Source organism: Cibotium barometz, chromosome 57, assembly GCF_041138505.1.
Source record: "Cibotium barometz isolate CiBa-2024 chromosome 57, ASM4113850v1, whole genome shotgun sequence".
In the NCBI taxonomy this organism is placed as follows: Eukaryota; Viridiplantae; Streptophyta; class Polypodiopsida; order Cyatheales; family Cibotiaceae; genus Cibotium; species Cibotium barometz.
Window position 1 is genome coordinate 34,762,759 of NC_141102.1, and position 22,529 is coordinate 34,785,287.

At 45.3% G+C, this 22,529-nt stretch overlaps 1 protein-coding gene across 2 annotated transcripts in view; it reads right to left on the reverse strand.

Moving 5' to 3' along the window:
- The window catches only part of LOC147606690 (GATA transcription factor 26-like), a 56,308-nt gene extending 35,350 nt beyond the window's left edge, over positions 1-20,958 (reverse strand). Inside the window, exons 1-2 of one of the 2 annotated variants that reach the window (XM_086791684.1) lie at positions 20,726-20,856; positions 20,348-20,454 (exon numbers count right to left, since the gene is read on the reverse strand). In XM_086791684.1, coding sequence (XP_086647810.1) covers positions 20,348-20,387 — 40 coding nt within the window. In that variant the 5' untranslated portion in view covers positions 20,388-20,454; positions 20,726-20,856. Of the gene's footprint in view, positions 1-20,347 lie in introns of both variants that reach the window. The other variant, XM_086791683.1, reaches the window with a different exon arrangement.
- Between the last annotated feature and the right edge of the window lie 1,571 nt (positions 20,959-22,529).

Sequence of the window (22,529 nt, forward strand, 5' to 3'; positions counted from 1 at the left end):
ATAACCGGAAGTCTACTACTGGTTATGTGTTTACATTCACAAGAGGTGCTGTGTCATGGATATCCAGGATGCAGAAGTGCACTGCCTTATCTACTACAGAAGCCGAGTATATTGCAGCCACAGAGGCTTGCAAGGAGGCATTATGGCTATCTCGGTTAGTGGTTGATTTGGGTTATACAGGGGATATTCCATTGTTGCATTGTGACAGTCAGAGTGCCATCCAGTTGGCAAAGAACCCTGTCTTTCATGCAAAGACGAAGCATGTGGATGTGAAGTATCACTTTATCAGAGAGGTGATAGAGAACAAGCAAATTCAGCTTGTTAAGATTCATACGGATGACAACCCGGCTGATCTGTTGACAAAGAGTTTGCCTCCGGAGCGGTTTGCTCATTGCAGACACTTGATGGGCATTGGATGAGGCCAGTTTCAGCCTTGATATGGCCTTGTATATTATCATGTACATGCTGATTTTTTCTTTTCCTTTACTTAAGGGCACTTTGCCTTTAAGTGGGAGGTTGTTGGGGTAAAGGCATAATGCCCACCCTTATAGTGTGTACAAGCCCATAAGTTATAGTACATAGTACACTTAGTACTTTTAATGTACTAAGTGCACACTGTGTACTAGTGCAATATACATGTGTGATAGGGGAGTCACACACTCATATCATGAGTTGACTTATCCCCACATCTCTCTCTCTCTCTCTCCCTTGTTCTTCTCTGTGTATGTCTCCCACACATGAATTAACCTAACCCTAATTCCTGTTTCTCCCACACAACTGGTTTTCGGGCACGTGCATGACACATAGATCTAACACCGGCCAAGGTGGCCAGGGAGAGATTTTGGCAGTTATGGATTTGGGAGTGCCGACCTCTCACGTGGTTGTAGTGGGACCCTAGAAAGAAAGAAAGAAAGAAAGATTTTATTAACGTCTTCCAAAAGACCGAGCTCGGCCTATGAGACAAATCGGAGTGCCTGTATGGGGTATCCTCTGTCATCCCAACAAAATGAAAAAGTACTGGACAAAAAAGCTGAATCTGGGTGTGCAGGGGATGGAGCTCTACTACTAGGAGAATGCAAAGCTATATGCATGGAGTATACAATCATGATATGCAACCTAGCTAGCTCCATCCTGTACCATACTGGGGATATAAAATGGTGTACATCAATGAAGGGGGTGTCCACAGCTCCCTGAAGAACATGCCTGGGTGTGCTCTGAAGCGAGCCAGTCGCTCCGCACCCTCTCTGTGAAACTGAGCTCTGATCTCTGTCATCTCTCTCTGTTATAGGCGTGGTGTCCGAAAGCCAGGTGTCCTCTGTCTCCTGCGGGCTCTAAGTGTCTCTGCTCTCTGGAGAGTAATTCCCTGCCGTGTAGGGGCTGGGAGGGGGATGGATCTGTGAAAAAATGTAGTAATCTGTGTCTGTCGCCCCCCCTCTGGAGCTGTCTGTGGATATGTGGTGCATCCCTGTCATACTGGAATGGTGGTAGATGATCCATGTCTAGGCCATGCTGTGAGAACCAATGTGTGACCTGTGCATACCATGATCCTCTGTCTCCTGCCTCAGCCAGCTGTCTAGATGCCTCAAAAGCTCTGTATGACAATCTGTCCTGTGACATCTCTCTGAATCTGTCTAGCAGGCATATAGTCTGAAATATGGCCTCTACCATCATAGGAGGCGTAGCAAACTCTGCTCGGATAATGTCATGAGGTACTGACGGTTTGCTGCGTATCATGCGTGCCATCATGAGGGCCTGTGGTCTCTCTATCTGTGTCCACCAATGGGTAGCAAGGCCTAGCGCCCATACCACTGCTCCATACATCAATGCCGGTGTGACTAATGTGTCAAATAGCCACCCCTTCGTCCGAGGCTCCTGAAAATGCGCCTGGTGGCACTGTCTCTCTAGCATAGCCAATGTTGCATATCCCCGTGTCAATCTAGCTCTGGCTGCTGAACCCATGGTGAAGCGTGTGGCTGCTGCAGAGAAGGTAACCCCTAGGTACACATATGATGTCACCACCTCCACCTGGCATCCTGCGAGAGTGAATGTCAGCTGACTCCTGCCCTGTCTCGATGTATGAAAGACCATAACCTTGGTTTTCCCAAGGTTCACAGTAAGACCCCTCTGTGTGCAGAAATCATCGAGTGCATGTAGATGCTGCTGTAGACCACCTGGAGACTCAGACACTAATACAATATCATCAGCATAGAGCATAATATGTACTAAGGTACCTGCTAAATTAACTCCATCTCCGCCTCCCCGTGTAATGAAGTCAGCCACCTCATCAATGTATAACCCAAATAGCGTGGGGGAAAGTGGGCATCCTTGCTTCACACCAATGGTGCTAGCAATAGTCTCGGACATACCTCCTGGACATCTGACTCGCCCAAAAACCTGCTCATATAATGCATAGATGCCCCATGTCATATCTGCTGGTATGCCAAGAGACTGCAAGCGCTGAAAGAGCCTCTCTCGTGGTACTGTGTCAAATGCCTTGCGGAAATCCACAAAGCAGCAATAGAGCTTTCTCTTCCTCACTCTGGCCTGATCAATCATACATCTCAAAGTGAATACATGGTTAGTGGTAGAGAAAGCTCTCCTGAAGCCTGCCTGCCCTGATGAGCGTAAACCTGCTCGCTCAGCATATAAGCTAAGCTCTTGCTCCAGCACTGCACCATAGAGTTTGGCCAGCACGTGGACAACCATAACCGTCATGTAGTTGCTCGGATCGAGCATATCCCCTGTTTTGTGAATCGGCACAATGGTGTGCATCGTCCACTCCGCAGGCAAACCCTCTGCTAGTGCCCTGTTAAACAGGTGTGCAAGAAAAGGAGCTAAAGAATCTACTGCATATATGAGATGCTCACCCTGCAAGCCCATATGGTCGGCGGCCCGTCCATGCTGTAGGCGGCGGATAGCTTCCTGTACCATCGAGTGGGTAAAGAAGCTAGATGTGGTAGGTCGAGGCTCCTGTGGCTGAGGTATAGGTGGCTGCTGTGGGGCATGGTATAGGGACGTGGCATGATCCCACAAATCGGGTGGAGACTCTAGATGCCCCTTTCTTTGCATATACAGCGAGGCTCAGCCGCAGGATCCAGATGTCGGAGATAGATGGCACACCGGCAACAGCAGCACACTAGCAATCTCAGGGCCTATCACAGCGCTTCCTTTCAGATATCTAGAAGAGGCTTTGGGACAGCTTTCGGCTAAGGAAGATCACTCTCTTCCTTTGGTTGACGGCACACAAGAGTCTGGCAATGGGTACTTGGCTAGCAGTCGAAGGGCGGCCATCAACTTGCCCAAGGTGCGGCCACCCCCAAGAGTCTCAACGACATTGCCTTTGGGATTGCCCAAAGGCTCAGCAAATTTGGCAACGGATTCTCCACATCTTTGCTATGGACAGGGCAGCGACCCAGATTATCACTTGGGGTATTGTCGCTTGGGCCACCAAGGCTAGAGTGGTCAGGACTTACGACGAGGAGGATGGGGGAGGCCATGCCCTTTAGGTCTCCCACCATCATATTGCAGTAGTACCAGTCACAGCCCCATTTGTAGGTATTTGGCGTCCAGGCTCATGCCAGCGCTGGGAGATTTATAGTAGCATAGCAGCCTGGCACATCTGGCGTGCTAGATGTAGCAAGGCCATCTAGTGTACCCACACTCCGCCGGTTGAGACCATCAGGAGCATATGGCTCGACATCATTCACGTCCTCCGCGGTCAGTGGGGGAAGCTGCATGGAGGTTTTGACCGCATGCGGAAGTGACGGGAAGCCTTCTTGAGACTTCGGAAGCCTGGCCCTTTCCTCACAGATAGAGGCGGTGACCCCATTTGGCACTACAAACCACCTGTGTGGTTGTTTCTCACACCGATATAGTGGATCTTGTGGACCCTCCACGAGCTGCTTCAGACCTACCTTGCCCGAGAGGAGTTACCCCGGACCGAGCCTCTGTACTCCAGCATGCCCAACACCCCTGCCCCCCCGTCGGCCACAATCACCTCATCAGCTCCAGATCCAAGACATGCTCCACTACCATCGAGCTACCTTTCCACGTGACATAGCTGAGGGAGACCTCTCGGCCATACTCATTAGCCCCATGCTTGTTATTTTGGAGAGTGGTATACCATCTACTCAGAGTTGATGCTACTCTCATGTTTCTATGTTCTTAGTATTTCCATGATGAGTTTCCATGGACAGTTTTGTATCACCCCAGTGAGATAGCTATGTTTATGTTTTCTTTCTGTTTTATTTTCCATTCCATGATGAGATATGCCATGGACATTATTGTATCACTTTGGTCTCATAGGTGTTAGCAGTCATCTCCAATTTGTACACTATGTCAGGGCCTCTGTTGTGGGTGTGCCCGCCCAGTTTTGGTGTTTCCCCATTTTTCCTCACTTCCCTGTATTTTTCCCATTTTTTGCTACGTGTGGTCGTCTGTTCCATTTGCTGGTCGACTGGATCCTCGGCCCCGACCTGCTGTCCAGCCCTGGTCGACTGCCCTTGTGCTGGTCGTGGGCATCTGGGGCTGCTGTCAGCTATTTTAGTGCTGGCCGACCAACAGCCTGGGGCCATATAAAGTGGCACCTTGCCCCCCACACTTGTCATTTTGAGCACTCCGGGATTTCTTGGTGTATATACAGCAGAGTTACACTATCTTCTCTCTCTTGCATCTGTATATTGCTCTCTACAGCAGTTGCCTTCATTTCTGCTGTGCATTCTGATATCAGAGCCCCGGGTGGCTTGAAGCTTGATTGGAGACTGTTTTGGGCTGTATGGGACTTGGAGATCGGGTAGAAGGCGGCCATCACTGAGATTCCCCCGGTCGGGGTTGAGCACAATCTTGGCAAACACTTAAGCTATTAACATAATTAAACAATTTTAAATGGCGCAACACAATAGAGTAAGAAGCTGAATTTTATTTTTGCACACTGCACTAGGGCCGGAAAGGGCCGACCCCCCTTGTAATAGATTTTATTATCAAGGAAAACTGTTACAAGCCTCACGGGCATTCACATGCCAAACTGTTCAAGTGCATCCATGATCATGAAAACAGCATTGCAAACAAATTTGTCGTAGACGATGGAATCCATAGCTTCACTTGAGAGTAGCTTCGTTCCTTGATTCCTTGAAGCTTGTCAAACGCAGCTATGCTCCACTGGCATCCATACACATACACGTGTGTGTGCCAGGACCGAGACATAGGAGACCATATTGACAAAGCATTCGAATCTCAAATTGAAAATTGCTTGCAAAATGCTCTTACCAAGTATTGGACGATCAATGTCGAGCTCCACCTCCGTGCGGACGAACTACAGCTTGAATGTGACCGTTTTCCACTTCCGGCTGAAATTAGGGTTTCTGATTTTTAGGGTTTTAAGCAGGTTATATGAGTCCAAAATTGGGCATTTTGGGCTCTTTAGATGCCTATGAGTAAGGGGCACAGCTTGGTATGGTTTCCTCCAAAATTAGGGTTTCTGAAATTAGGGTTTCTGCAGAATTAGGGTTTCTGAAAATTAGGGTTTCAGCAGAATTTGGGGGCGGTAGAATGGTTAGGAGACTCCATATTCATTTAGAAGAGAGAGATAGAGTGAAAAGGTGAGCAACTGGAGGCTTAACTGTGAAAGGAAGAATCTTCAAGCTTTCCATTGGAGCTGGGAGCAAGAGGGAATGAAAATCAGCACTCTCACCAAGCAAAAAGTTAGAGAGAATAACAAAAATAGGCTCTCTTGAAGGGGGGCGCCTATTTCTAGAGAGAGAGTGTAGAGAGAGGTAATTTTCAAAATGAGTAATAGCATGGTGGCAGGTCCTCATACTGCCACCCAGTCCATAACCATCCCTTTTCCACACAAATTTAGTGGGAAGGGTGCCTGGACACTCGCCTAGCCGACCGGAAGGGAATTCTAGTCTATTCTTACTTATAGTTTGTCCGCCCGAGCTTTAATGAAGTGTGGACGCCCAATCTCACTTATAACTTGGGCGGACACACTTATTAAAGTGTGGACCTGCAAAACAAAGAATACATTGCTTTAACTCATAAAAGAGTAAAGTGGTGTACTTACCACCTGTCTACAGCCCACAAACGAGGTCAGAATACAGTTTCACTCGCACGGTTCACAAGAGGGCGTCCCCTACATGTGAACTACACAAACAAATCTTGCATGCAATCAAATAGTTCATGCAAAGACAGGATTTTTAACTTGCAAACATGTTATGCAAGGATGCATTGAACAGTCTCCCTATTCATTTAGCTTGTAGTCCGTGGTACCACACTCTGGATTTGGGCACAGATACACAATCCCAACCCATATATCCAGCCTACTGGCTCTCGGTGTAGACATAAGTCCCCAACCATAAGATGCCAGTCCATCCTACAGAACTCGTCCATAGGCCTGAAGCGCAGAGAATGCCCAAATAGTGACATCCTCCCCTGCTTCTAAACAGTTGACCGCAACTGAAATGCTTCCAAATATGCTTGGAGGAGATGCGGATACTCCTGGAAGTATGTTTCATCCATCCATTTTGCATCCATAGGAGAATAGTTCTTGAATTTCACAAGGTAGCGCCTCTGGAGTTTGCCACCTGCAAGCTTTCGCTCCTTATGAAACACAATTTGCTCTGGCTGCAATACCTCTTTCAGCTCTTCCACCTCTGGTGGATCTTCCATAACCGGTTCCAAAGGTTCCGGTCCCACATATTTGCGCAAGAGGCTCACATGGAATGCATTATGAATCTTCCAATGATCCGGTAAAGCAAGTCGAAAAACCACATCATTGATCTTCTTGATCACCTTGAAGGGTCCATAATACCTGGTAGAGAGTTTTGGGCATGCTCTCTCCTTGCCAGACCTCTTCCTGAGTCTAGCTTTCTCAAATTTTAGCAATACCAAGTCATTCTCTTTAATGTCCAATTGCCTTCTATGCTTGTCGGCAGCTTTCTTATGCTTTGCTTGAGAGCGTGCAATGGCTGTCCGAACTTGTGAAAAGGCAATATCAAGGTCCCTGACAAAGTCATCAGCAGCAAATATCTCATCTTTTGTGCGTAAGATAGGTGGCAATACCACTTTGCCATAAATGATCTCAAATGGGGCCTTGCCTGTAGAAGCATGTACCGTATTATTGTATGCAAATTCTACAAGCGGTAGATACTTTTCCCAAGAAGATTTCTGATCTGTCACATAGCATTTAAGCAAATCCAACACAGCTGAATTTGCAGCTTCACTTTGTCCATCCGTTTGAGGATGATAAGCTGAAGAAAAATTCAGCTTTGTGCCCATGTTATCAAAAAGAGCTCTCCAAAAGAGGCTTGTTGTTCGGGGATCCCTGTCTCCCACAATTGATTTGGGCATACCATGGTGTTTAAATACCTGTGACACAAAAATTTTGACCATATGTTCTGGTTTTATGGTCTTTTTGACAGGTAGAAAATGTGCTTGTTTACTAAACCTGTCCACAATTGTCCATATTGCATCATTGCCATTTGGGGTGCGGGGCAAATCCATAATAAAATCCATTGCAATGCTTTCCCATGGCTGGTCCGGAATAGGCAAAGGCTGAAGCAAACCAGGATTTAGCTTTGTGCATGGCTTTGAAATCTCTTCTAAAGGGCTGTCCACCCTTTTGCACATTAAAACCAGCTTTCTCCTTACCCTTGCCCAAGCTTTGGTCAATTCTAGATTGCACCCATTTGACATTAAGCTCTTCGGAAGCCAAGACCGAGTTTATGAGTTGACGAAGAGTTTGGTTTGGATAGATTTGTAGTCCTCTTTGGAAGATGGGTTGCAATCCTGACTCAAATTTCCTCTTCTTTTCTTCTTCAGTAACGGTCATGAAGGGTAACACTTCCATTAATACCTCCCAAAATTTGGAGACGTAAGAGGTAATGGATTGCCCTTCTTTTTGCTCCAACCTGTCCCACTTCCTGCATATATCCTGAGTAAAATTTGGAGGCAAAAATTGATCATAAAACTTTTGTTTGAATTCAGGCCATGTAGAAATGGTGTTGCCGGAAAGCTTCTCGGCCAACCACCAATGAGCAGCAGTGCCTTTCATGTACATGCCCACATGTCTGAGTTTTGATGATTCTGAAAATTCTCCCTCATGAAAAGCAATTTCAAATTGGGAGATAAAAGATAGAGCTTTGGTAGAATCATATTCTCCATGAAAATACTCAAACTTAACTGTTTTGTCACCTGCAGTAAACTCTTTAGTCTTCTTCTTCTTATGTTGATGCGTTTCCTCTTCATCTCTCTCGATTGGTTGCTTATTTGCTTCATTAGTAGGAACATATCGCTCAATTCCATCATGAGGAGGGGCTGATTTATGAGTCGGTTCCTTGAGAAGACTTTCATGAGCTTTAATAGATGACCTGTGGCGAGGAGAAACATGTGCGGTAGAGGCATGATGAGAGGTAGCAGACGCCTCTTCTCTTTCCTGTCGCACAATAGATTTAAACTTTGATGTTTCAGCTGCATGTTGATTCATAAGAGGAGGCTTTTTAAACCTAAGCCCTCCTTCCTTTCGAGTAACTACATCACCTTGTCCCATGAGGTAAGAGACAGCCATATCTCTTGGTTGAACCCCCAATTCCATGGCAACATTTTCCAATGCATCATTCACAAAAGGAGAATGCTTTGACACACGAGATACATGCCTTGACTGTGAGTCTTCATGCATATCCTTGAGTTGTTTTTGCATCATACATAATTGTCTTTTGAGATCTGCAATTTCAGCCTGCATACCATCATGTGACCCAAGAAAAACATTTTCAGCAGTGTATTGTTCATGCATTTGAGTATCATCATGCACATTGTCTCCTCTTGGCTTCACATATGTACTCTTCCTTGGATTTACATCCCGTGAAGTACCTAATTGGCTCGCCATAATGCTTAAGAATGCTAACAGCTAGTGTAAGCTAGATTAGGACCGTCTTCCACACAGAAAGGAGGAAGATCCTAGGCTCTGATACCAATGAGATTCCCCCGGTCGGGGTTGAGCACAATCTTGGCAAACACTTAAGCTATTAACATAATTAAACAATTTTAAATGGCGCAACACAATAGAGTAAGAAGCTGAATTTTATTTTTGCACACTGCACTAGGGCCGGAAAGGGCCGACCCCCCTTGTAATAGATTTTATTATCAAGGAAAACTGTTACAAGCCTCACGGGCATTCACATGCCAAACTGTTCAAGTGCATCCATGATCATGAAAACAGCATTGCAAACAAATTTGTCGTAGACGATGGAATCCATAGCTTCACTTGAGAGTAGCTTCGTTCCTTGATTCCTTGAAGCTTGTCAAACGCAGCTATGCTCCACTGGCATCCATACACATACACGTGTGTGTGCCAGGACCGAGACATAGGAGACCATATTGACAAAGCATTCGAATCTCAAATTGAAAATTGCTTGCAAAATGCTCTTACCAAGTATTGGACGATCAATGTCGAGCTCCACCTCCGTGCGGACGAACTACAGCTTGAATGTGACCGTTTTCCACTTCCGGCTGAAATTAGGGTTTCTGATTTTTAGGGTTTTAAGCAGGTTATATGAGTCCAAAATTGGGCATTTTGGGCTCTTTAGATGCCTATGAGTAAGGGGCACAGCTTGGTATGGTTTCCTCCAAAATTAGGGTTTCTGAAATTAGGGTTTCTGCAGAATTAGGGTTTCTGAAAATTAGGGTTTCAGCAGAATTTGGGGGCGGTAGAATGGTTAGGAGACTCCATATTCATTTAGAAGAGAGAGATAGAGTGAAAAGGTGAGCAACTGGAGGCTTAACTGTGAAAGGAAGAATCTTCAAGCTTTCCATTGGAGCTGGGAGCAAGAGGGAATGAAAATCAGCACTCTCACCAAGCAAAAAGTTAGAGAGAATAACAAAAATAGGCTCTCTTGAAGGGGGGCGCCTATTTCTAGAGAGAGAGTGTAGAGAGAGGTAATTTTCAAAATGAGTAATAGCATGGTGGCAGGTCCTCATACTGCCACCCAGTCCATAACCATCCCTTTTCCACACAAATTTAGTGGGAAGGGTGCCTGGACACTCGCCTAGCCGACCGGAAGGGAATTCTAGTCTATTCTTACTTATAGTTTGTCCGCCCGAGCTTTAATGAAGTGTGGACGCCCAATCTCACTTATAACTTGGGCGGACACACTTATTAAAGTGTGGACCTGCAAAACAAAGAATACATTGCTTTAACTCATAAAAGAGTAAAGTGGTGTACTTACCACCTGTCTACAGCCCACAAACGAGGTCAGAATACAGTTTCACTCGCACGGTTCACAAGAGGGCGTCCCCTACATGTGAACTACACAAACAAATCTTGCATGCAATCAAATAGTTCATGCAAAGACAGGATTTTTTAACTTGCAAACATGTTATGCAAGGATGCATTGAACAGTCTCCCTATTCATTTAGCTTGTAGTCCGTGGTACCACACTCTGGATTTGGGCACAGATACACAATCCCAACCCATATATCCAGCCTACTGGCTCTCGGTGTAGACATAAGTCCCCAACCATAAGATGCCAGTCCATCCTACAGAACTCGTCCATAGGCCTGAAGCGCAGAGAATGCCCAAATAGTGACAATCACCGTTGGACAGCCACCTTGCATTCTATTTACAGCCTCCTCTTCTTCTTTTTTCCCACCCACCCGACCTTGTGAACCCTTGAGATGGCAGATTTGCTAGAGATGGTTGAGAAGCACGTGAAGATCCCGACACTCCCCACGTTCCCGGTGGACCGCCAGTTGGACGGGAACAACTATGGCATATGGAAGGTAATGATGGAATCTATTTTGGAGTCCTACGACTTGGCTGATTTCATTGTTGTTGGGGTTCCACGGCCGGAGTTAGAGGAAGGGGAGTTACCCTCTATTCGGAAGGAACGAGAGGCACAGGCACAGTTATGGACTCGTGTCAATGCCAGAGTCCGTTCTTTCATCTTCCTCAATTGCACACCACAGGTGATCAATCATATAAAGCATATGATGCTGGCCAGAGATATTTGGCAGCATTTAGCTTCTCTCTACAACAGGGTATCACCCATGAAGAGAATCTCCTTGGAAGTTCAGATGCAGGTGATGAATCCTGCAAAGTCGTTGACGATGCGGGAGCACATCAACAAGCTGCAGGCTCTTCAGCAGGAAGTTCTCCAGGCAGGGAAAGAGATATCATCAGAGGACTTTCGGTTTGGCCACTTGAATGTGGATCCGCTACAGCAAGCTTTCCGGGACCAGATGGTGGTTGCCAGATGTTGGCAACAGGCAAGGACGCTGTAGTTCTTGCATTCGTGGTAAGCAGCACAGGGAATCTTTTCCAAAGCAGGCTTCCAGGCGGAGGCTTCCAGGCGGGCTTCAAAACCTTTGGAGTTGGTACACACTGACTTGTGTGGACCTATGCAGACAGCATCCTTGGGAGGTTCTTTGTACTTTATGTTGCTTGTTGATGATTGTTCCAAATTCACATGGGTTTATTTCCTTTCACAGAAGAACCAAGCTTTTGCTCGGTTCAAGGAGTGGCATGTGATGGTGGAGAAAGAGTCTGGCTTACAGATTAAGACTCTTCGGGTTGACAAAGGAGGTGAATTTTCTTCCAATGCTTTCAAGAGATTTCTTAATGGTGACCTGCAAGAGGAGGTGTCTGTTGAGCACAGTCCGTAGAAAGAAGGAATCAATCTTCTCATTCCAAGCCCTAGGAGCTTGCTTAAGACCATACAAAGCCTTTCGCAACTTGTAAACCATCCCCTTTGATCTTGGAACCTCAAAGCCTGGAGGCGATTTCAAAGATCGGTTGCAAATCCCAACCTATATCTCTTTCAGGAACGCGGCATGGTCACGATGATCATCCTTTATGTGGATGACCTCATTCTCACCGGCGGTCATATGGAGCACATTGCAGTGACGAAGGCTGCCTTGTCAAAGGAGTTTGAGATGACGGATTTAGGCTTACTCCACTTCTTCTTGGGATTGGAGATCTGGTAGACCCAGAGGGGGTTTTTTATCTCTCAGCAACGGTATGTTCATGAGTTGCTTGAGGCCTTTGGGGTGGAGAACTGCAAGCTTATCACGTCACCGATGGACCCGAACACGAAGCTTACAATGAATGATCCTTGTGAGCCAGTTGATGCCTCTCTACCGAAAGTTGGTTGGTTCATTGATCTGGTTGCTACACACCAGATTGGACTTGAGCTTTCTTGTGGGGCTATTGAGCCCATTCATGCAAACGCCGTTGAAGTCTCATTGGGACGCAGGATTGCGGATCTTGCGGTATGTGCAGGGTACGAAGGATCTTGGACTCTTCTACACCGCTGGAGGTGACATGAAGGAACGAGTTCGACTCCAAGGCTGGAGTGACTCAAATTGGGGAGGAGATCCAGACACGAGGAAATCCACATCAGGCTACAGTTTTTCCCTCGGCTCAGGAGCGGTTTCATGGAGCAGCAAGAGGCAGCCAACTATTGCCTTGTCGTCAATAGAGGCAGAGTACCGGGCTGCTTGTGGTGCTGCTTGCGGGTTGTGTGGCTGCGGAGGTTGCTTGGCGAGATTGGGTTTCCACAGAAGGAGCCCACGGTCATCCAGTGCAATAACCAAAGCTGTATCGCTATTGCTCGGAACCCGGGCTGCTTGTGGTGCTGCTTGCGGGTTGTGTGGCTGCGGAGGTTGCTTGGCGAGATTGGGTTTCCACAGAAGGAGCCCACGGTCATCCAGTGCAATAACCAAAGCTGTATCGCTATTGCTCGGAACCCGGTCTTCCATGCCCGGACAAAGCACATAGCGATACAATATCACTTTGTTCGTGAGAAGATCTTGGTTGGTGACATCTTGCTTCTTTATTGTTCGATGGAGGACAATGCGGCAAACCTCTTCACGAAGTCTCTACCTCAAGCTATGCTCCAGCGGCACTCCAGCTCACTAGGGTTGGTTCCACATCCAGGAGCTGAGGGGGGGTGTTAGCAGTCATCTCCTGTCTGTACACTATGTCAAGGCCTCTGTTGTGGGTGTGCTCGCCCAATTTTGGTGTTTCCCCTCACTTCCCTGTATTTTTTCCATTTTTTGCTACATGTGGGAAGCTATCCTCTTCCTGTCGGCTATTCCATTTGCTGGCCGACTTGCTATCCAGCCCTCACCAACTGCCCTTGTGCTGGCCGACTGCACTTTGTGCTGGTCATGGGCATCTGGGGCTGCTGTCGACTGTTTTAGTGCTAGCCGACCAGCAGCCTTAGGCCATATAAAATGGCCCCTTGCCCCCCACACTTGTCATTTTGAGCACTCTGGGATTTCTTGGTGTATATATAGTAGAGTTACACTATCTTCTCTCTCTTGCATCTGTGTATTGCTCTCTACAGCAGTTGTCTTCATTTCCGCTGTGCATTCTGACAATAGGCCACTTGGTCTTTAGTAGACGCTTAATATATATTTCGTTCTTTCTTTCTCTCTCAATATGGCTCTCTTGCGCACACACCCACCATAGCTCTTGAGCCAAGAGCGGAAGCAGCCAAAAAGCCGGGCTCTGATACCATTTGTGCCGTTTAGGGTTGCAAGGTCCAAGCTATGGTGGATTGAATGTAGCCATGTTGCACGCATAGAAAGTGCTACAGAGACAGAAAGATCACGAAAGAGAAAGTATTGCACGACTCAATGATAGTTTTATGATTTTATGATGTTGTGAAAACTTCACCAAGTACAATGCTTTTATAGCCTTAGAGGCTTATGTGAATGACATCACTGCTATGTCAAATCCAAATAATATCTAGATATTTTAACCACTCTAAGAGTGGGTTCACACACACTCAAAGGGGGTGTGCACACACATATATATGAGCTCCGAAATACCCAACAAAGATCGCCTGTTAAGACTTCGCCAATCAGTTAGAACTTAGCGTTGGGCATTGAAAACAATGGTCTAGTCAACAATGGAACGGTCTTCAAAACGCCACCTCTTATGGAGTCCTACCAAGAAAAAGAGTCATTAAGAATTGCTTGAACCAAAGGCACATACTATTCCCACTTACCTTGCTGATCATAAACACATAACATTTCAGCACGTCAAACGCCAATTGATTGTAAATATCTGTCTTGTCGACAGTCTGTGGGTAGAATGCACTGAAAAATTCAACTTAGTACCAAAATTATCAAACAACGCCCTCCAAAAATGAGGGGTGAACTTGGCATCCTAACCTTGTACAGTGATCCTAGGTATGCCACCAATTGGGTACCAATGCCAGATAAACAGTTTTGCAACATCTTCGGCATCAATATTAGCCCTACATGGAATAAGCATAACAATTTTGCTAAACCGATCAACAATCATTAAACACTGCATGTTACACTTACCCACACTGGGAGGCAAATTCATCACAAAACCCACAGATATATCTTGGAAAGGTCGTTCGAGAATTGGCAATGGTTGTTAGAAACTTGCTTTCTTCCCATGCAACACTTTCACCTCTTGACAAACTAGACAATGTTGCACAGTGGGCCAATAGAATTGCCTCTATCTTCTCCAACGCCCCTATGACCACCAGTGATGGCATCATGGGCGTCCATATCAAGAAATGGCATGGTCATGTAGTATCCAATGCCTGTTCCCAATGACTACCAAATTTCTCAAAATTCGCGTACTTCTACTTCATCTTATCTAGTGTACCAAAGCGAGATCCACCCGTGTGGATTGGATGTAGGAAACGATTCTTTTCTTGCCCAATGCATCAGCCACTGGATTGGCCTTGCCTGGAAGGTACTCCATCATGCCACCATACTGCTTGGAGATCTTGCTCAACAATGCTGCCAGTTACTCCGTTGCACACTTGGCATCACCTGAAGCCAACACAATGCCCGATGATAAGTGCAAGCCTCAAATTCCCACCCATATAGGAAATGTTTCCAATGTTTCAAGGCCTGAACATGGCAAGGAGTTCCCTTTCCAGAATAGTCCAACTAAGATCACCATTTACATTTGGAAACAAAGTTCAGAAATTTTGCTATATGTTGAAGACATGATTCCCTATACTTGAGAGAAAATTTCGGCATTTCAAGCTGATTTGGGGGCAGCTTTTGAGATGACAAATCTCGCCATGCTATATTATTATTTGGACATAGAGTTTGTGTAGAAATAGGATGGCATTGTTATGTCTCAAACTAAGTACATCAATGGGATTTTGAAGTAAATTGAAATGGAAAACTGCAAGCCAATTGCAACTCCTATTGAGATAGTCGTCAAGCTTAGCAGCTTTGATGCAAGGGATTCTATGGATGCCATTCTTTATAGTCAAGCTATTAGATGCTTGATTTGTCTATGTAACACCAAACTGAATATATCTTATGGTGTTTCCCTATTAAGCAAGTTTATGCACAGCCCATGCACTTCACATTGGAAAGCTATGAAGAGAACTGTCACGTGCATCCCGCACTTGGATGCCACGTAGACATATCTATACTGAAAGTGCAGGACTTGGGATGGAAAACTGGTCCCATGTGAGCCCAGTCCAGGACGAGTCAGCCAGGGTTCCATCCTGGTCGTCCGATGTCAGGTGTGCATTGTCCTGCACATGAGTCCAAGGTCAGGTGTGCATTGTCCTATACATGAAACAGTGCCAGTCCGCGCTGTGAGTCTCCCTCTGGAATGATGACAGTGACTCTGTGTATCTGGTATGATACTGGATGCCAGAGCACTGTGTAGACAGTTAGGGTTTGCATGTAGGAAAGGGGGGCAGCCGATAGGGCTACCCCAAGGACTCTTGTGGGCATGGGGAAAGTGTAAGACAACCCCCATAAGGTCCAAGAAGGCCCTGGTTGTACCCACCAACCATGGGAGGGCCATAGGAGGGCTGAAGGACAGCCCTAGTGCCTTTGCAAGGGTAGCCGACTGGTTATCCAGCCCTAAAGGGGCTGTAGGGCAAGTGTGGGGCAGCCCATACAGGCTGCCCTGCCTCCAGGATATCATGCGCACAATGCCCAGCCTCCAGTTTACCATGCGCCTAAGTGCCCAGCCCAATATTCAGTCATGCGCAGTATTATTTAGTCTTTTTGCTGTATTTATTCAGTCGTGGAGCAATATTGAGACAGCCGACTGCTTTTGAACCAGCTGACTGCTGTCCAGATGGGTATAAATACCCCAGCCCACAGATCATTTCATTCATCTCATCATTTACCAAGTGCTGAAGCTGACGCAAGGGCCAGGACAGCCTAGAACAAGCTAACGCAGAAGGGGTGAAGGATTGAAGGTCAAGGGCAGAGATCCATCTCAGCCAAGAAGGTTTAGTCAGTCTTTTATTTCAGTATTTTGCATCATTCTAATAAAAGCAAATACACCATTCGTGGTAGGGGCCCTACAGAGGGTATTCAAGACCCAATACTGTGTCCTCTTCTCTCTCTCTCTCTCTTTCTTTTCTTTTCCAGACAGTGTATTAGATGTCACATGGTTGTAACTTTGGTCTCATAGGTCACTTTGGCCTTTTGAAGACGTTAATATAACATTTCATTTCTCTCTCTATTTTTCTGCACATCTATATTCAGTTTTGTGCGTTAATTTCGTCGCAAAAAGTGTGCTGCTTTCTAAGCATTGAAGTTACCGATCTCCCCCGAAGCTTCCGCATGTTACAGTGGTATCAAAGCCTACTTGCAAGTGTAAAGATTCAACAAGAAACCAGAATTTTTTCTTGCTCGTATGGTTGGTTTTCAGACTCCGTTGGACTACCCCTTTCGGAGTGACTCCTGTCCCTCGAAGGACGGTTGGTTTTCAGCCTCCGGAAGTCTCCCACACATAGTGGATGGTCAGATTGCGCTCCGGAAAGAAAGTGCGCTTTCCTGCAATGGCAAGCTTTGACGACGAGAGAGACCAAGAACCTTGGGACCAGAGTGCACCGGGCAGCCCAGCTAGGGCAACAGGCTTGAGTGTTACAGAGATGTTCCAGCAGATGATGCGAGTAATCGCAGACCAGACGACCAAGTTGGAAGAGCAGAAGGCGCAAATCCTGGCTCTGGAAGAGCGTACCCGGTACCGTTCTCCAGCGCCGCGATTTCCATCTCCCTCTCCTTCCGTATCCCAGATTCCAGATCCTCTACACAAGGACCCTCTCGCAGGGTCACAACCGCAGCCGAGTTCTTTGCTTGAGTTGCAGATGTGTGCATTGGAGATCCGACAACGTGAAGACAAAGCCATGCAACGGGTGGAACATGAGCATTACCTTGCAGCTTTGGATGCCAGATTGACAGTATAATGGTAAACTCGACCCCACAACTCTTTATTCATGGTTGCATCAGTTTGAAGCTTACTTTGCCGCAGTTAGAAAGACAGATACTGACAGAGTGATCTTAGCCAATTAGTACTTGGAAGGTGAGGCCATTCCTTGGTGGACTCAGTGGGCTCATGCCCACACCAGATTAGGTATGGCAGCTTATGTGTGGGACGAGTTTGTCCGCGACCTTAAGCAGCGGTTTCTACCGCCCCATTACCTTGAGCGACTCGAAGACGAGTTCGCAACTAGTCCTTTAGTTTGCCAATAGAATTTCGACTTTATGTTTGCAATTAGGCTTATCTGATTCAGACAAGAAAGGGCGATTTTTGTATGGCCTTGACATGCAAATCCAGTGGGAGGTGCGTATGTTTAGGCCAGCCACCTTCGAAGACACACTCTCACTTGCGCAGAGTGCTGAAATGAAGCATAATGGTGGCAAGCCCAAGACTTCCCAGACGACTACTCCCAAGGCTACCGCCTCGGGGGGAAAAGGCCACAACTAGATGGGTTCTTCTCCAAGACAGAGCACGGGAGCCTCTGGCTCCAAGAACTCGAACAATGTGTCCAAGCTTACTCCAGACCAGAAAGCGGACGCAGGCAAGACGGGTGGCAAGTTGAGTGTTAAGGAGATTTCTTAGTACAAGGAGGGTAGGTGTTTCTTTTGTCATACAAAAGGCCACACTTCTCGGGAATGTCCTAAGAAGACTACCGCTCCAAAGACCACCTCCACAGCTTCTGTGGTGAGCCCAGCTCCCACACAGACCCCAGTGGTTGCCCCTAGTTCTTCAAATCCCAATGCTTCAATTGGAGCAATCATTAGCTGGGAGCTCGAAGATAAGCAAAAGGGCACCCATAACCAGGAGTATGAGCGCAACGAATTGCTCAAGACCTTTGGCTACATAGGTGGCCAGAGAGTCGTCGTCTTGTTTGACAACGGCAACACGGAGGACGTGGTCACGGAACAAGCCGCTCGGCGTGCCCGTTTCGTCATGACTTCAATGAACAAACAAGTTGAGGGTTATAGCACAGGCATGACAATGAGCGTCAAGTGTGAAGCTCTAGGTGCTAAATTGGCTATTCAGGGCATAGAGTTTGTGCGTGATTTTATGGTTGCCCCTCTTGTAGGAGCAGACATAATATTGGACATTCAGTGGTTTCACAAGTTTCTTCCTGATGTCAAGTGGGATAAGCACACTTTCCAGATTAATCGGAATGTGTCAAACGCCCCACTAACCATTAAGTGTGAGCCAGGAATTCCAAACTTTCCGCTCATAAGCCACTTGCAGGCTTATGATATTCCAGACTGCCCAGATGGTGGCCAATGCTTCCGAGAAGTATTTGGATCTCCATGAAAAGTTCCACAAGATTATTCTTCAGGACAATCTCCCTCCTCAGCTCCCCCAGTCCAGACCGGAGGACCACAAGATTGACCTCCTCCCAGGCTTGGAACCCCCGAGCAAGTTTCCATATCACCTTTCCAAGGCAATGGAATCGGAGTTGGACCGCCAACTCCAAGAATTGTTGCAATTTGGCTTCATCCGCCCCAGCGTGTCGCCATTTGCAGCACCGATCTTGTTTGTCAAGAAAAAAGATGGGTCTTCTCGTTTGTGTGTCGATTATCGTGCACTCAATAAGCTGACTATCAAGAGTAGATTCCCGATGCCTCAAATAGATTATATTCTCGAGAGGCTGAATGGGACTAAGGTGTTCTCAAAACTCGATTTAAAGAGTGGGTACCACCAGGTGCGAATTGTGGAGGAGGACATCCCAAAGACATCCTTCTGTACGGAACGGGCCCACTATGAATTTGTGGTCATGTCTGTTGGCTTGACGAACGCCCCAACTACATTCAACTGCATGATGATGCATGTTTTCCGGGAATTAATTGAAAAGTGTGTTCATATTTCTGGACGACATACTGGTATTTTCAACTACGATTGAGCAGCATGACATTAATGTGGAGAAAGTCCTTAAGTTGCTGGAAAGCAACGAGCTCTACGTCAATGAGAAGAAGTCGGAATTTTATTTGTTCCAGGTGCATTACCTTGGATACATAATTAGTGCAAAAGGCATTCGACTTGATCCTGCTAAGCTAGCTGAGATTGTCAATTCCAACTATCCCGAGGCTCTGCTGAAGACTCTCCTTGGCCACTGATGCAAGTCGAGATGACTGAAGGACTGCACATATGCTGGCTGAGTTGTAGAGTAAATTCCTTGTTGCCTGGAGATGAGCAGGATGCTGCAAACTGTAGTCGCTTTCTGCTGAATACCTGAATGTTGAAGTGGGAAATAACTCCATGCTTTTTATACCCCCCTCCAACAGCAGTCGGCTGGTGCAAGAAGCCTCCACGACTGGGTAAACCTAGTCGGCTTCTGTAAATATACCTCATGACTGTGAAAAGCCTTCCGTTTCTATTTCCCGGGTTCCCATAACTATATTTACAATCCCCTTACCCTCAATCTTATAGCCCAATCTTCCTATCCAACCTTAGACTAAAGTGACCAACCATTTTCCAAGAAGTTTTCATAATTTCTCTTCCTAACAGCTCCTTAACATCACATCCATCCACATTGTTGATAGAGATCACAAAATCATGTGATCTCTATCAACAATGTGGAAATTCGTTTCAATTTCCCTTTTAAGTCAAGACATCCGATGAATAAAATGGGTAAAGTCAAATGTCTCAACATGTGAACACAAATTCTTGACATGAGCTTTGATGTTGCCATGGTTGAGAATGATGTGTACTTTAATTACCAACATCATGACATACCAAATTTGGTTCACATTTACAATTTGTTCAAACACAGCATGCACAAAAGGATAAGCAATTACATACATACATGTGTATGTATGTGTGTATGTGTAATGTATTGGATGTGTGTGTGTATGTGTAATGTATTGTATGTGTGTGTGTGTGTGTGTGTGTGTGTGTGTGTGTGTGTGTGTGTGTGAGACCAAAAACCACAAAATCATTCAAGGATTAGCAGCAAACCAAGAACAAATACATCGAATTTGCATGCTCACATAGGATAATTATGAAAGTAGCCTGCAGATGATGTAAAGAAGCGTAAATGATAGCCTGTGTGGAACATTTGATGGGAGTGCCACTTACTGGAGATTCCGCAATGGCAGCAAGGACCCTGCTTTCCCATTAGTCTCCTCTGCAAATACAAGGGCTACTCAAGGCTTTCTGCACTCTCTGATGAGGCTCAAAGAAGCCTGTGATGAGGAGGAGCCAATAAAATGCTTTTTCTTCAAATATTATCCCAAAAAAAAAGGGGGCTAGGAGAGAAAAGCAAAGTAGGGTAAAACCTTGTGGAATTATTATTTTTTTCTATGCTTTTTTGGGAGAATAGATGGAGGAAAAAAAAAAGCACAGTATGTACACAAAAAAAGAAGTCAAAAAGGGGGTGGAAATGCCTGGCAAATTTGATAAGCGAATTTATTCAAGCATACTATTGTAGCGTTGGAAAAGAAAAAGAAAAAAAACCTCGAAATTAGGATTTCCAGAAGCTGTAAATTAGGGTTTTAAGGAGCTGAAAAAAATTAGGGTAAGCTCCGGAAAGCCTGCTCAGCAATAAGAGGACGCCTAAAGAAAACCAAGACGACTGGAAAGGATAGAATTTACAGAAAAGATGCCATGAAAGCTTTATAAACAAAAGAAATAAAGCAGGGTGGGTAAAGCATAGATGATAAATTTGGGCTCAAAAAAATGGCAGGAGGGGGGTCAACAAGCTCCAGCTCGGTCTTTTTTTCCCTATGTTTTTTCTTTCTTTTTTATATTTGTTTGCTTTACTAGTGCTATTATTATAAAATGTAGATGTTCACTCAAAGTTTATAACAGGTAGATATATCCATATATATATATATATATACATACATACATACATACATACATATATATATATATATATATATATATATAGTCACTCAAACTTTATACAACTAAAGTTGTAACCATACATTTTTAAGGTTATAACCTTACAATGTAGCACTACTCTTGTGCAACCCTCCACAACTGATCCGCTCGGTCCTATTGCTCTGCTATTTTGCCAACACCTCAAGCAAGAACCGGAGAGAGAGAGAGTGTGTGTGTGTGTGTGCTATCTACGATCGCTTATCCAAAAGCGAGATGTTACACATGAACCATGAGTAAATTGGTTGTCAATACAACATAATAAAGAAAAATGTTGGAATTCATGGTGGCTTCCAAGTGATGATTAGACTTATGTGGTGAAGGTACCATTAAGACTAAGCAAAAGAGATTAAGACTAATCTATGATATTACGGCTAATGATAACATAATGACAATGTGTGAGACAGAATGAGATTGGTGTACTCTTCCATTAGATGTGAGTGTCTTATATAGGCTTTGAGTACAAGTAATTAGTAATGAGATTAATCCATAATCTCTCCTAGAATCTCTCAACCATTCTCCTTGATTTGAGCACCTAAAACTGAGCACCCATTGCCTAGTTTTGAGGGAAAGCAAGATCCTCCTCCACTTGCAACAATAGGCGCCTAGAATATGCTAATTTGGATCCTTCTTTGACTAGAATACACCATATGTATGATGGCTATAAGATCTTTGAACCATATGCCCATACCCCCAATGTCACATGTATGATATTTTGGTGTATTCTTTCAACACCCTCCCTCGACAAAATATTTATGGCTAACATGATGTCAATGCTAGCTCTAGTTACTGTTTATTACAATGCTAATTATGATGACCATCTAGGTCTTACTCATGGAGGTTTATAATGCCAGTTATGATGATAGATGTTAGACATCTCATTATGATTACATTTCACTTAGGATAGAGGGGTGACTACAAGTGGGCAGGTCCTAGATAGTCTTAGCAAGCCCGGTTATCCTTGATGCAGTTGGCCCCAGTGGAGGCCTCTCCTTTGTGCTCTTCTTCTTGTTGTTTTTCGATGTAGCTCTTGGTCTTCCTCATATTGCTGAAGCTCTTGATCTTCTTGATTAAAGCATGTGTTGGTTCAACCCTTCTTGATGAAGCTTTCATTACATCTTCAATGATTACCTGAACTTCATTAATAAAAATCATGAGGATGATAAGAATGATGACCTTGGTCATCAACAATGTATGCATAAGAAACCCCATAATGATTTTAGGGTTTGGGAAGGTCTAACCACTGATAACAATTCCCGTGGTAGTGTTTAATCCCTTGACAGCAGAGATTTGCTAAATGAAAGTATTAAGCAATGATTAACAAATGCACTCCCAAAAGCATGTGCAGAAAAATAGTGTGATTTGAAGTACAAGATTT